We start from the raw sequence: 15301 nt of genomic DNA on the forward strand, positions 1-15301 counted from the left end.
CGCGTTAACGTGGAATGTGATGTGTTTGTGCATGTGGGTCTCAGTACATTAGTTGAAATGGTTTAGATTTATGTGATAAGAAGTAAGCTCTATATAGATTTGCGTTTGTAAAAACAGTGGGACAATGTCTGTGTTTATGGATCTAAATATCATCAGCAGTAATGATAAAAACAGACTCAAAAGCATCATAGAGACAGCAGCTCACCGTAAGTAGCAGAAATAGTAATTATATTTGCTGAAATTATGGTTTACACCGGTAGGTTAACTATCTACTTTAGTAATTATTAATAAGATGTTCATTAATAATGCATTTTGATTGTGAAGACTTAACTCATACCTTGCCAAACAAGTTAACATTATTGGAAATCCAGTAGTTCTATTTTGGCTGGGGTCTTCTAACTGCTCTAAGATGGTAATTAGCTGTTTGTTAGTTTGTGTGAGCTGGGAAATTATCTTGCACTAGCTATAAAACAACTACCAGTTGGTCATACCAGATCTGCTAGCTCATGACCAGTTTGGCCCAACTTTGATCTACTAGAAGCAGGGTAAACAAATGCATAGGTCTGATGTACTATTGAGAAAGAATTAATTCAGTTTAATAACTTTCATTGTTTTATATTTCAGTTGGCTACTCAACAGTCGCAATAAACTATGTGGTTGAACCACAAAAGAAGAAACAGGTATGATATAAAGTAGTTAGACTAACCTGTACACTTTAAGAGTTCATTTGACAATGCTCTTCTTGTCTTGTATTACAGGAAATTCCTAAGCCACAGAGTGTGTCAGACATATTTGATAAATTTCCAATAGTACAGGTAAATTACTTTAGCATGTTTCTAGAGCATACGTACCCATGATGGATACTGTTAATGAACATTGTGTGCTTTTTTGCATAGGGCAAATCTTCTCCCATCAAAGTACTGAATCGATTGACCATCATAGCCTCTGATGCATCTCATTTTGTAAGTTGCAAGTTTATAATGAAGAAACTCTCAGAAATTTGCTGATGTTTTATTTATATAGTGAAATTTGTATGTTATTTTCTTCAGAGACCAACCAATGAATACAAAAGCTTCGACCTTGTGGCTGTGCACCCCAAGACAGAAAAACTCTTTCATGTAAGGGAAATTGCATTTCTGAATTAGCTTATTATTTTCCATTTAGTATTATTTATTTTCTTTACATTTCTGATGAAAACCAACAGTTGTGATATTAAAGTTTCTGTATATTTTCCTTTGTCTGTGTCAGGCAGCCTGTATGACTTTTGACGTGGACATTATCTGCATTGCAGTGGCTGAAAAACAGCCCTTCCATTTTAAAAGGGCTCCAGTTAATGGGGTGAGTTATAGTATTTTATATTCATACCTACCAGCATAACAGGTGATTTTAAGCGGCACTGCAGCATTTATAGAACTCGGTAATAAAATAAGAAAAATTGCAAAGTTGTGAATATGAGGTCTTGAATATTCCACACCAAAATTAAAATGAATGTCCTTGCAAAATGTTGAGCTGCATGGACCACTTTAATGATACTATCATGGTGTTTTGCATTCTTTCCAAAACTGGACAGCACCAGTCTTTCACTTTTTTACTATATGTTTAAAATGTCACCTTTTAATACAGGTTTGAAACAACATGATGGTTAATAAATAATAGCAATAGACAGGCCCGGCTCCAGGTACGAGTTGAAGGGTGGGCCAAGTGATATTCCAGGTGGGCAGGGGTTATGATTTTTTTGGGGGGGGGGGGTATGGGGTATGGGGTATACTATTTTTATGCCCCCATTTTTTTTTAAAGTGAAAGGATGAATGCCTTATAAACAGTGACATTTAAGACTTGCATTTAATTCACCCCAAAATGGGCCATTTGCACATTTTCACGTAAGTTCTGCTACTTCATGGAGTAAGGATAATTATGAAATTAATATTAGCCACAACAGAGGTGCAAATTTTGCAATACATAATTCAAATTTTAAAAATTAAATAGACCGCAGCAATTAACATTTTGTCAGAACCTCTAGTAAATTACAAGCTATTTGTTTAGTTGTCTACTGAGAATCATAGGAGAATATGATCTCTATTTGAAAAACAAAAACAAAAGAGATACATTTTTCCAGAATTGTACATATTCCTATGTTTGACTGACTGTTTCTCCCATGGCAGTGACGGGCAAATGTAATCCCTCCCTCCCCTCCCCAGACCATTTACAATTTTTATATATAGTGAAAAATCCATTATAAAACACTCGTGCTTTTAAGCCAAATACAAGCTGAAACGACTCTCCGCAATCTCTGATCTCGGGTTTTCTGTATTAGAGCTGTTTTAAACTTGCTGTTTGAATGCGTTCGTTTACTGGATCCTTGGACTGAAAAGTTTACAGGAGTTTACCGGTTTAAAAAATATCTGATCGCAAAAACCTGGTCCTTTTGATTTTTCTTTTCATATTATAATGTACTGATTCAAATTAGAAATCAATAATTAATTATTATTTTGCCATCTTGTCTGGGGACAAAGCAGGCGCGGGCGCAATCATCAATCATATTTAAAGGGAAGCCGGCGTCCTGACCGCATCACTGTCTTTACTGGGTGTTTTAGGAATATTTGCATTTATTCACAGACGATTTGATTAGCGAATCATGTGGTGGACTGTCATTATTTTGACTAATGCGAGACACCACTGAATGCGCATCAGAGGGTATTTAGAAGTAGGTATAGGCTACGCAAAGCCGACTGATAAGCCTTATTATACCTGAATATACCCTGCACTACACCACTGAGACTGACGAAACCATACATCAACAGATTCTTAGCTTATTGACAAATATCTGATCTTGTAAGATGTTCTCCCTTTACACAGTGCACTGTCCCACTAAACATTAGACGCCTGACGGACGTGCAGATTATGTCTATATTGGCGTCCGTCGGTCCTAGACCAATTCTGCACGTCTACACGACGTGCAAACTAGGTCCCCTATTTGGACGTCTAACCAAGACCCCATTTGGACGCCAATATGCAGTTCTACATTTGAACGCCGGACTAGGTAACTTTTTTGGACGTCAAGACATGTGCAGAAAATTTACATTATTAATGAATGTAATATTTATTTTATTTAAGACAAATATCAACATTGTTCTTATCAGCATGGTTAATGAATATCAATATAGGTTACCTGTGATGAAACATTATTTGTTATTTAAATATTTATTTATTGAGTACATGATGTCTAAAATGAGTTTAAGTTTGATGTAGAAAAGACGTCCACAAAGACCACATTTGGCCTACAATTAGCCCTTATACAGAGGTCCTGTGGACGTCAATACTGGACGTTCATTAGACGTTGGAAAAAAGACGTCATCTGGCGTCACAGTCTGCACCTTCAGGGGACCAAAATTGGACGTTCAAAAACGAAGTACAAAAGACGTTGTTTGGACGTGTCTTTGCTCAGTGGGGTACGCGTGATCGCCAAATCGAAAGTGAAAGTGAAAGGCGCGAGCGCTCATTCAAAAGCATTTCAATTTCGCGCATGTTGATAGCGGCTCCCTGATGCGCGAAAATACAGTATTAGCACGTATTTGGGTGTGGGCGGTAAGAAAACGAAAAAGAAAAAATATATGAACCTCAATTGAATATCACAACAATTTTGTGATTGGCTGTTATGTGTGGGGCCAGGGTGGGCCAAGCTTCTGACTGGGTGGGCCAGGCCCACCCTGGCCCCCCCGTGGAGCCGGGCCTGGGTGGAACTATGATGTCACTTTGTAGGCAAAAACCCGGAAGCGAGTTCGCATTTTAGCACAAAATTGTATTTATTTTATTTGTCTTGTCAAGAGTCTTGAAGTTATTGACAGCAAAATGTTAAACGAATTTTGTGTCGTAAGACATAAAATTTGTTTAATATTTTGCTGCCAACACAGTAGGAAACAAAGTGTATTTTTATTCGTCTTGTCAGGATACAATTCGTTTAATATTTATAACGCAATAGGAAAAAGTGTCGCAGAGAAGTTGTACAAAAATAGCCTATTAGTTATTTTATTCTCTTGTCAAAATACTAAAGTTTAACATTTTGCTGTTAACACGGTAGGAAAAGTGTCGCAGAGAAAAATAAATAAATAAATACGACACCTGTCATTTAAAATTTATAGGCTAAGCAAAATATAAACAAAACCGAGTTGAACATTATTCAAGGACAGCGCATCCTCACTTTGCTCCATCCTTATTCTGCTCTGTCACGCATCGACAACCTCGGCTACAACCTGCTCTGATAGTAAAGTTTGGATACAAACTTTAAGTTGGCTTGAAAAAGCCTAGCCAGAAAGTTTGTAAAAGTTTTAAAAGCTTGAAGTTTGAAGGTTTTAAGTTTGAAGTAGTTTGAAATACGTAAAATAGTTTTAACGATTAAAGTTTGAATGTTTTAAAGGCAATACAGTCTATCAGAAGAACAGATCGCTGGGGTACCTGTGGTAGTTGTTAGGGTGTTGCTATGCGGTTGCTAGGGTACTTGAGGTGGTTGTTAAGGTGTTGCTAAGCGGTTGCTAAGGTACCCGGGGTGGTTGCTAGGGTGTTACTAGGCGGTTGCTAGGGTACTTGAGGTGGTTGTTAAGGTGTTGCTAAGCGGTTGCTAAGGTACCCGGGGTGGTTGCTAGGGTGTTGCTAGGCGGTTGCTAGGGTACTCTGGGTGGTTGCTAGGGTACCCGGGGTTGTTGCTAAGGTGTTGCTATGCGGTTGCTAGGGTACTCGGGGTTGTTGCTAGGGTGTTGCTATGCGGTTGCTATGGCACTCAGGGTGGTTTGCTAGGTGGTTGCTATGGTACTCGGGGTGGTTGCTAGGGTGTTACTAGCTTGTTGTTAGCATTATTAGCAAGTTACCAGTGTAGGGTTTGATACATAAATATAATTTAATTTAGCTCAAAGGGAGTAATTTGTGATTTTATAGGGAATTTGAACAGAATCACTGTTTTGCGGCTGATCACTGAGTCGGCAGCGATTCACTGAACGAGCTGCATAACATCAACTCTGCACTGGATATTAAAATCCAAAATATATTGAAAACACTATTAATAAGCACAGTAACAAGATCGGCAGATTAAGACATTAACTTGTAAGCACAAAACACAAGATACTTCTCTTTTAAATATAAATACGACTTTATTTATATAAACCTAAGACATAAACTAATCTAACACATGAACACAAGCAGTCACACATTCATACGTTGCAGAAAGAGAGAAAGGAGGAGTTTAGAGAATGAGAAAGTGAAATCCCAAGTTTATAGCAATATGTGCTATCACATAGACCTGAACGACCTGAACAACCATCAATCACATAATTAACCCTCGCATTGAGTTTCTCAATGAGGCTAAAATTTATGTTAAATGCGCCAGTTCAGTTAGACCTGGAGGTACTTGCTTGCGTTGCCTTTGTGTTACAGGGATTCCCTTTTGTCGTCGTCGTTGCAGGAAAAGGGGTTTCCCGAGTTGGCGATTGGCTGGAAGTTCAGTAGTCGTTGAAGGGATGTCTTGGGCGTTGGCTGAAGATGCAGAGTTGGTCTGGTTGAAGTTTTGAGGCGGTCACAGGCTCGAGTTGAACTCGGAGACAAGGCGTGGCGGCAAAACTTAAACTGAGAACACGAAACTCGCAATGGAAAATAAACTAAAATAAAAGAAAGAAAGAATGTAACGAGACTAGGTGGTTTTTCTTCTCATCGTGGTGTTAAGTAGAAACTGGCCTGTAGGCCAGAGCACGCTCAAAGAGCGCTAAAAAGCAGCGTCAAAACGCGGTGGCAAAAAGAAGGGAGAAGGGCAAGAAGGGCAGATTTGATGGTGTCCTGAGTTTTTAAACTCTGCTTTTGGACACATCCCATCTGGTGTCTTGACCAATTAGATAGGCTATTATCTTAGCTAGGGTTGTTCCTTCCATCATAAATCAGCATGTTATCAGTCACATGGTCCGAATTTTACACACTCTTGCAAAGTATACATTTGGATGCGATTTCTATAACCAGAATATGATACATTTGACAAAGAATCAATAGAATTGTCAAGCTCATACATACCAAACACGAATACCTTAAAGTCATTCAATAGTTATTAAAAAGACATACATAATATGTGCTTAAAACATGATAGTCTAATGTGTGGGTTACATACATAATATAGTGTTATGCCTAGCAATGTCCTTTTAGGGTGGTTTTATGTGCATATGAAAAAGAAAGTCTCTGTGTAGTTCTGTGGAGACCAAAAGACATGTTCTTTGGACAGAGGAATTTCAGTCTGGTTCTTTATCTTCTATGTGTGGGGGAAAAGTCAATCTAAAGAAGCCTGTGATTTCTTTCGTGGAACACGTGATGGCCATCTCTTTGACCATTAATCTTGATTATTTACCCCAAATTTGACGATCTCCTTCCTGCGTTGGACTTATCAATAAGTGTTCTTTTGTCTTAATGTTGCAAACTGTTCTGGAAGAGGCTTGTTGGTTAGGCTTGCTCCAGAGGTGAAGCTAGGAATCTGATTTACGACGTTGTCCTGTTTTCTTGGTGCCTCTCGGGAATTTTGGCTCCTCATGTTTCAATGTTCTGATCGAATCTTAGTTTTGTCTGACTCGTTCTGATCCTACACCAGCATGCCTCTAACATGATTAGCATGTTACTAGCATGTTGTTAGCATGATTAGCAAGTTACTAGTACGTTGCTAGCATGATTAACAAGTTGCTAGCATGATTATATGTTACTAGCTTGTTGCTAGCCTGTTTTCAAACATGATTAGCATGTCGCTAGCTTGATTATAGCATGATTAGCATGTTACTAGCAGGTTGTTAGCATGATTAGCTAGTTACTAGCATGTTGCTAGCATGATCAGCAAAGTTATCATGTCTTTAACATGATTAGCATGTTACTAGCATTATTCTAGCATGATTAGCAAGTTACAGGAGGTATCTAGCATGATGCTAGCATGTTTCTAGCATGATTAACAAGTTAATAGCATGTTGCTAGCATGATTAACATGTTGCTAGCATGATTATCAAGTTACTAGCATTATGTTAACATGTTTCAAGCATGATTAGCAAGTTACTAGCATGATGTTAGCATGTTTCAAGCATGATTCACGTTACTAGCATGATTCTAGCATGTTGTTAGCATGATTAGCAAGTTGCTAGCATGATAGATTAGAAATAGTATTCGATAGAGTGGAAGCTTATATGAGTTTGAATGGGTTAGTTAATGGGAACCAGTTTCATGCTAACAGCCAATCCGCCTACAAAGTGACATCATGGTTCCCCACTCTATTTAGGGGTGAACTATCCCTTTAAATTATGTATCATCACTGTTATATTGTTGGTCACTTCAGGCTATTGACAGGGGGGTTTTCTTTGAGACCTGTTATGCGGCAGCCATCAGAGACACCACTCTGAGGAGATACACCATTGCCAATGCCATCAGCCTCATGGAAGTCTGTAAAGGAAAAGTATGTCGTCCTTTTTACACATAAACACCTTTAAAATGTTAAGCTAGTTCTGAAATTACTTCTTTTTTTTTCTCTCACAGAATATCATTGTGTCCAGTGGAGCAGAAAGGGTAAAAAGGCTTTTGTAAATTGATATCATTTCAGTGTTACTGTATTGTATGGTCAGTATGACATTGTTGTCTTTTGTTCTTTTCCTTAGCCTCTTGAGTTGAGGGGCCCATATGACATTGCCAATTTGTATCCTTTTTTTAATTTGTGTATGAATATGTCATGGTACTTCTAAAAGGCAGTGTATCTGTGTTGATATGTTCCTTCATTGAGATTTCAGAGGGCTTATGTTTAGCCTGTCTGAGGGAGATGCCAAAGCTGCTGTTTCTACGAACTGTCGATCTGTCTTGCTTCATGGAGGTAAATGACTGGAAAATAGCTCAACTATTTCCCATTTCTCCAGTACAGGCCTTGTTTGTTGTTAGATTGCTAGTTGACTTGCTGAGTTTGCATTTATACCGATGGGCATTTCAGTCTGTCTGTTTGATATTAGTTGTAAAGTGTTATGTGAATGTTCATTGGTAATTTTCATGATTCTTTATAACAGAGACGAGAGCCACTGCATCTGGTGTTGTTTACACCATGAAGAAACCTAAAACTCCCCAGAAGCAAGAAGAAGAATCTCCAGTATCTAAAAAGGCCAAAACTGAATCAGCATAGCCAGTATTTCAGAATTCATGTGTATTATTTTTTTTTAAATTGAAGATTAATATTCCTTGAATCCTTTTTCCTCAAAATCTTGCAATCCACTTTAAATTAAAAGATGATACAGATATTTTAAAAATGACATTTATTTAGTCGAGCTTTAAACGAATTGCAAACAAAATTTACAGAAAAATTAAACTAGTACAAAACTGCTAATTTCACATTGAGTGCATTCTGTCATAAAACACAATTCAGAATACCAAAAATGTCAATCAATCATGCTCAGACTGAATCTAATCTTAGCAGTAGAGCTATTTCAGGCAATGCATTTCCATGTGAAGAGGAAGCTCTATGTTCCATTAAGTTTCTCATTCCTTTCTGCCTTTTCTGTGGTTTAATAAAAAGTTAAAGTACTGTGCTTCAATTTCCAAAACTCTTGTAAAACTTTCACATCACTTTTCCTTTTGAAAAAGGCATAATGTCATGCAGGGCTCAATAATATACCCTCCTAGATATCAGATTCTAATATGCAGGCAATCTAAAAATGCAGGTTTTTGAGTGTATTATGCCCAAAGCACACGGTCAAGTATTGCATCTACTTTTTTCCATCCTTAAAGTTGTCAAAGATGGTTTTAGCTCCATTCTGCCACTCGCAAACACTGTCCATTGGTGATTTTCCCTCCTGGAGAAGACAAAGAAACACTAAAGCAATATTGTTTCTAAGCCTTCACAAAAATAATTTTAGATGGCTGTTTCCACACTAGTAAAAGTAATAAGCTTACATAAGTACCAGAAGATGGCACTGTGCACAGCTTAAATAAGCATCCTAGTGAAATTTAGTGAGAACTGATTTAACTTGAATGTAGGAAATCACCATTTATTGGTATCTGATAGCATCGTAATACATGAGCACAGGGGCGCTGCTACGGTTTCAGAGCCCCCTGGACAGCATATTCACTCGGGCCCCTGCTTTCCTTGTTCTCTCGGCGAATCGCGTTCTGGGGAGGTCTCCCTCGGTAGCAATCGGGTTTCCCCCTTGGGGGGCCCCTCTCCATCGTCGGCCCTTAGAATCGTCCTAACCTTCCCCCCCTTACAGTGCCCCTGCACGAGCAACAAGATAAAAGTATATAGGCTAAGCATTACATTTAAGAATACTTACACAATTCTTGAGTTTTAAGTCACCTCCATGCAACAGAAGAAGTTGGATGAGCTTGACATGATTCAGTCTGACTGCATCATGCAGTGGCGTGTCACCCTCCTGATGCAGAAAGACATTTAAAGTGACCATTAAAGTGTTATTTACTTTATTTAATGACTGCGTTGCCAAATTTCTTACTATGTCTTTTGCATTGACTTCTGCACCACAGTGTATGAGATGTTCAGCACATTCATGGTGTCCTGTCCTGACCGCTACATGAAGGGGGGTGCTGCGAAGCTGAGGACGTCAAGTTTGGCCGATAGAGACAGTATGTCAGACCACACCAGCTATATTATTAAAACAGATTTGCTGTCAAATAACTGCTTTTACCTTGTCTCTAGAATCCAGTTTTGCCCCATGATTAAGTAGTGCTTCCAGCACAGGCAAACAACCACCACGACAAGCCCAGTGAACTTCAGTTGCTTGAAGCTAATTAAACACATCCAAAAGAATAAGATGATCCATTCATATTATGCAAATTAGAAGGATAGAATAGATGTACAGAATCGATCTTCACAGAATAGATGCATTACAGAGAAATGCATGCTGCTCATTTTTAAAAATTATTTAAAAATACATTAAAAGTAAAATTAACTCATACAATGTCACCTCTTCCATAAAAACTAAGCAGTTTAGTGTGATCTTTTTTTATAATTCGTTTCGTTAAAATATAAACCCAAAACAAAATCGTGGTGCAATCAACATGTGATACTTCCATGAAATGTCAAGATCAGTAAGGTTCAAAATTTATATTTATGAATTAATTCATAATATTTGTTGAATTACTTTTACCTTTAAATGTATTTTTAAACTTTATGAAAAATAATAATGTGAATTAAAAATGCATACATTCACATGTATTCAAGGATAAGGTAAATGTTACTACTTTTTGCTTGATGGTTACACCAGTTGCATTTTTGTCATTAAATTTAAACTTTTCTTAAAAATGGTATAAAAGAGTATTTTCTGTATTAGAAATTGGCACATGAATTTGAAGCTTACAGGGTTCCCACGGGTCCTTGAAATCCTTGAAAGTTTGTGAATCTGATTAAAAATTTTCAAGGCCCTGGAAAGTTTTTGAAAATAAACAAACATAGATACAGGTCCTTGAAAATTCCATATTATTCCCTCAGGTCCGCTAATGTTATTTTGCCAACACTTTGTGCATACTAGCTTGCTTGATTTACATTGCACATTTATGCGTTACGTTAAGTGTTTCCCACGTGAGGTACTCTGTGTTGTTTGTTGCCATGACGTTCACATGCACACGAAACTACTGAGATGGTACCTCAACGTTTCACAGACACACCGTGAAACATTGCAAAAATAGGCTGAAACGTGATGACTGGAAAATGCAAATTTCAAGATATTTGGCTCACCAAAGAAGATTACAAAGAATGGCTTGCCAGAGATCCAAAGGATGTAATGTTGAATTGCTTTGCTTGTTAAGATAATGTAAAGCCATGAGGCAAGAAAAACTTAAAAGCATATTCATATATCTTAAAACTTCTGGTTACATGAGATAAGCTCTTTTCAATAAAATCCATGCAAAAGTTAATATCAGATAATTTTAGAATACAGTATAGTATGTACTAAATATTATTAAATTTTATGCAAAACAGAAATACGACAAATATCAGATTTCTGTCATATGGCCAAAAATAAAAGCAAAAAAAAAAAAGAAATTGCTTTTTTGCATAGTTGTGTTTGACACATGAAAACTGTAACAATGTATCTTACAAGGTGACGCGATGTAACCTTTGCTCTCACTTGAAATGTGTCCCCACATTAAGTCCTTGAATTTGAGGGTATTGGACCTGGAAAGTCCTTGAAAGGTCCTTGAATTTGAAGTTAACCAAAGTGTGGGAACCCTGAGCTTAGATTTAAAATATTTTCTTGATCTTGCACACTCAAGTATTAATGTGTATTCATAGAAAAACGAAATGCACAAATATACTTAAGTATTATGTAAACATTATTCAATACCTTGTCCTTATTTTCAATTGAAGCACTGGCCTCCAGCAGGGTTTGCACAATCTCCACATTTCCTTGTGAGCAAGCTCTGTGCAAAGCTGTTCGGTTGAACTAGTAAAATAATAATATATAACATTATTATTAACAAAATAATTATATATAACATTATTATTATTATTATTATTATTATTAACAAAATAATTATATATATGAAGAGTTCAGATGCAAAAACCTCTGGTGTTATCTGAAATTTTCTTCTAAAGTGAGCATTTTTCTCAGGCTCCTTTGCTTATGTTCAGTTATTTCACTTTAATGGCAAAGAAATGCACCTATGCATTGCCATTAAAGTGAAATTACTGAACCTACACCTAGGAGCCTGATAAAACACTCATTTTAGAAGAAAATTTCAAACGGCATTTAGAGGCTTCTGCATCTGAACTCTTCATATATAATTATATATATATATATATATATATATATATATATACACACACACACATGTTCGTTTTTGTGAAAAGTGGGGACATCCCATAGGCGTAATGGTTTTTATACTGTACTTACTGTATGTGCTATTGCCCTACACCAATCCTACACCTAAACCTACCCCTTACAGGAGACTGTGCATTTCAACTTTCCCCAAAAAAACCTCAATCTGTATGATTTATAAGTGTTTTGAAAAGTGGGGACATGGGTCAATGTCCTGAAAAGTCACCTTCACCTTGTAATACCTATGTCATACCTTTGTCATTATACAAATCTATGTCCTGACTTTTCACAAAAATGCGTGCGCGCGCACACACACACAGCGGGTAAAATATGTATTGAACTTGTCACCATTTTTATATTTTTTTACAAAAAAATATATTTCTGAAGGTGCTGTTGACTTGAAATTTTCACCAAACGTCGGTAACAACCCAAGTAATCCATGAACACAACGAAAACAAAAATAAGTTTGGAAATTAAGTTTTGTGTAATAAAAAGCAATGGGAAAAAGTATTGAACACATGAAGAAAGGGAGGTGCAAAAAGGCATGGAAAGCCAATACACCAGCTGAAATCTATCAGTAATTAGAAAGCAATCCCGCAACTTGTCAGTGGAAATTAATATTAGCTGGTTCAGTCCCAACACCTAAGGTACCAGGATGATGAAGATAAAACATGGGTGGACATTTCAGCAAGACAATGATCCCAAACACAGCCAAGAAAACTCTCAATTGGTTTCAGAGAAAGAAATTAAAGCTGCTAGAATGACTTGATTCCAATAGAAAATAAGAACTAAAGATCAGAGTTCATAGAAGAAGCCCACAGAACCTTCAAGATTTGAAGACACTGTGGAAGAATGGGCCAAAATCACACCTGAGCAATGCATGTAACTAGATTCTCCATACAGGAGGCGTCTTGAAGCTGTCATTACCAACAAAGCTTTTGTAAAAAGTATTAAATAAATTTCAGTAGTTCAATACTTTTTCCCTGTCATTCCATTTTATTACACACAACTTAATTTCTGAACTTATTTGTTTTGTTTTGTTTTGTTTTATTTGTATGTATGGATTACTTGTGTCGTTGCCAACATCTGGTGAAAATTTCATGTCAACAGCACCTTTAGAAATATATTTACTGAGAATAATGGTGACGTGTTCAATACTTATTTTACCCGCTATATATATATATATGTGTATGTGTGTGTGTGTGTGTTACTAGTGCTGTCTATATATTAGTGCTGTCAAATGATTAATCGCATCCAAAATAAAAGGTTTTGTTTACATAAAATATGTATGTGTACTTTGTATATTTATTATTTATGTATATATAAATACACATACAATATATATTTTGAAAATATTTACATGTATATACATTTATATATTTATATTATTATATTTCATATTATATATAAATATATTTAATATATAAACAAAATTTTTCTTAAATATATACATGCATGTGTTTGTATTTACATAATAAATATACACAGTACACACTCATATATTATGTAAACAAAAACTTTTTTTCTGGATGCGATTAATCACGATTTATCGTTTGACCGCACTAATATATATATATATATATATATATATCCAACCTTCAGATTTAAGTGCTGTCAGGTGCCTTTTATTCAATATGTTGGGTAAACACTTACATTATCACAGGCGTTTGGGTCTGCACCTCTGGCGAGGTAACTTTTAATCATTGGCAATTTGTTATCCAGCGCTGCCTTCAGAAAGTCATCCTCATCAACAAAATCATTCTGTGAGACAATGAGATGATTACTTGAGAAGTTGAAATCTCATTAATAATGATTGCTTTGAAGTATGCTTACCACTATCTCTTGTTTAGGCTGTGTTTGGTAGACTGATGTACTTGTTTTTATCTTCTGACTTTCTTTAATCTTCTGGAGGTCATTAGTGCTGTTGCCAGTCTGCAAAATTATTCAAATATGCTAAAGAAAATGCACTTCTGCTTCATGAAGTATACAAATGAATGCTTAAGAAACCTATATCTTACATTAAAACCATTTAAAATGACTTCACTGTCACATTGAATGTTATAGGTATTCGGATGATGTTCAACAGAGCTTTTGCATTCTTCAGAAGAATGCTGTGCCACAGTGTCATCCTGCTCTTTGTTTCCACTTGTGATGTCTGTAACCTAAAGTAACATAAAATTAGAACACAGAAATAACCACTCAAAGTGATATAGTTCACCTAAAAGTCATATTCATCTTCATGTCATTCCAAACCTGTATGACTGACTTTCTTTTGTGGTACACAAAAGAACAAATTCATTGAATGATCATTGAAAAAAAGAAGATATTTTTTGTGTTCCACCGTAGAAAGGCCTATGCAGGTTTGGAATGACATGAGATTTTGGGGCGAACTTTCCCTTTTAAAACACTAGTGGCAATTTTAAAACAGCAAAGGTTTTGTATAAATAGCTAAAAAAGGATTTATATGTATATACAATCTATCTCTATTCACATTTCTTTAGCAATTGAAGTAGTTTGAAGAGGATCTTGTTTTTAAATATTTCATATAATATAATAAGTAGGCCTGCTATTATCTGTTTTTAAAGGTAACAGGAGCCCAAGACCTAAAAATCCAAGATGCACAAAATAAACTGAAATCTTGAGACAAAAGCATCAAATGAAACTATTAAAATGCATAATGGAAATCACTAAAAATGAACTGCTTTTTAAATAGACATTTAGAAATAGACATATACGCCCTTACCAGCTCATCGTCCTGTTGGATTCCCATGACTTTCCTTGAAAATTCCTTGTGCCAAAATTAAGGCATCCAAGCCAAGCATCACTTATATATGTGGTGGCGACAGCTGGAGATCACACTCCTGTTGTTCAGCTGACTCCTCCCACGTCACTGAGATGTCAGATGCATTTCGAAGGGAGCTGAGGGTGAAAAAAACCATTTTCAGAAGTCAGATGCCTTTGGGAACATTTGAAGGAATGGAAATTAAACCTGGGGGAACTCGATGTGCCGCCATAGAGCCCCCTGTCTATCCAAGGATGACTTACAGCTGACCACGAAGCCCAAGACACAGAACACCGCTCCACACCACACACAAAGATGACAGGAAATGTTTATGAAGTGATATGGAGACTTATAACATCATAATCAGCTTTGACTGTCTCATATATTAAGGGAGTTGTCTTCATTTATGAGGCTATTTTCTTCTTAGGTTTCATCACTTGCATTGCTTCTGTTACGAGAGCAGGTAAAATTGTCGCACCCTGTGACTATTTTTAATTGAGCTGCCCATGAATCACTTACAGTAATGAGTCACATGGGTGGTTGTCTTGCATGACAGCTGCTATTTTACTAGTTTTCCACATCTCCAGGGTCTATAAAACTATGAAATGATGTAGTAAAGATGTGAAGAGTTTATCTATTAAAATTAATATTGGTAGCATTGTGTCATGTCTAATTGAGTGTCATTTTCAAGGCTTTCTTAAGCGCTGTGGGA

The 15301-nt window shown here is 36.5% G+C and overlaps 2 protein-coding genes across 2 annotated transcripts; one reads left to right on the top strand and one right to left on the bottom strand.

Annotated features, from left to right (window-relative positions):
* Window positions 1-65: 65 nt before the first annotated feature.
* rpp30 (ribonuclease P/MRP 30 subunit) lies at window positions 66-8567 on the top strand. Its single transcript, XM_058793080.1, has 11 exons — window positions 66-206; window positions 625-680; window positions 759-815; window positions 897-962; window positions 1050-1118; window positions 1249-1338; window positions 7340-7456; window positions 7537-7566; window positions 7656-7693; window positions 7785-7864; window positions 8052-8567. The coding sequence occupies exons 1-11, from the start codon at window positions 125-127 to the stop codon at window positions 8162-8164; spliced, it is 798 nt and encodes a 265-aa protein (XP_058649063.1). The 5' UTR covers window positions 66-124; the 3' UTR covers window positions 8165-8567.
* Window positions 8568-8701: 134 nt separating this feature from the next.
* On the bottom strand, window positions 8702-15100 carry ankrd1b (ankyrin repeat domain 1b (cardiac muscle)). Its single transcript, XM_058793082.1, has 9 exons — window positions 14551-15100; window positions 13826-13969; window positions 13641-13739; window positions 13461-13568; window positions 11334-11432; window positions 9678-9776; window positions 9486-9584; window positions 9309-9407; window positions 8702-8831 (listed from the first exon to the last, which is right to left on the bottom strand). The coding sequence occupies exons 1-9, from the start codon at window positions 14575-14577 to the stop codon at window positions 8745-8747; spliced, it is 861 nt and encodes a 286-aa protein (XP_058649065.1). The 5' UTR covers window positions 14578-15100; the 3' UTR covers window positions 8702-8744.
* Between the last annotated feature and the right edge of the window lie 201 nt (window positions 15101-15301).

The sequence above is a fragment of the Onychostoma macrolepis genome, chromosome 12 (assembly GCF_012432095.1).
Source record: "Onychostoma macrolepis isolate SWU-2019 chromosome 12, ASM1243209v1, whole genome shotgun sequence".
NCBI lineage: Eukaryota > Metazoa > Chordata > Actinopteri > Cypriniformes > Cyprinidae > Onychostoma > Onychostoma macrolepis.

Excerpts from the sequence above, each read along its gene's own strand:
- ankrd1b (XM_058793082.1), bottom strand. The coding sequence starts at position 14,577 with ATGGGAATCCAACAGGACGATGAGCTG. Across the intron at positions 13,970-14,550 it reads TCCAACAGGACGATGAGCTG|GTTACAGACATCACAAGTGG; the intron begins GTAAGGGCGTAT and ends ATGTTACTTTAG. Across the intron at positions 8,832-9,308 it reads ACTTAAAACTCAAGAATTGT|GAGGGAAAATCACCAATGGA; the intron begins GTAAGTATTCTT and ends TGTCTTCTCCAG.
- rpp30 (XM_058793080.1), top strand. The coding sequence starts at position 125 with ATGTCTGTGTTTATGGATCTAAATATCATCAGCAGTAATGATAAAAAC. Across the intron at positions 816-896 it reads ATAAATTTCCAATAGTACAG|GGCAAATCTTCTCCCATCAA; the intron begins GTAAATTACTTT and ends TTTTTTGCATAG. Across the intron at positions 7,865-8,051 it reads ATCTGTCTTGCTTCATGGAG|AGACGAGAGCCACTGCATCT; the intron begins GTAAATGACTGG and ends TCTTTATAACAG.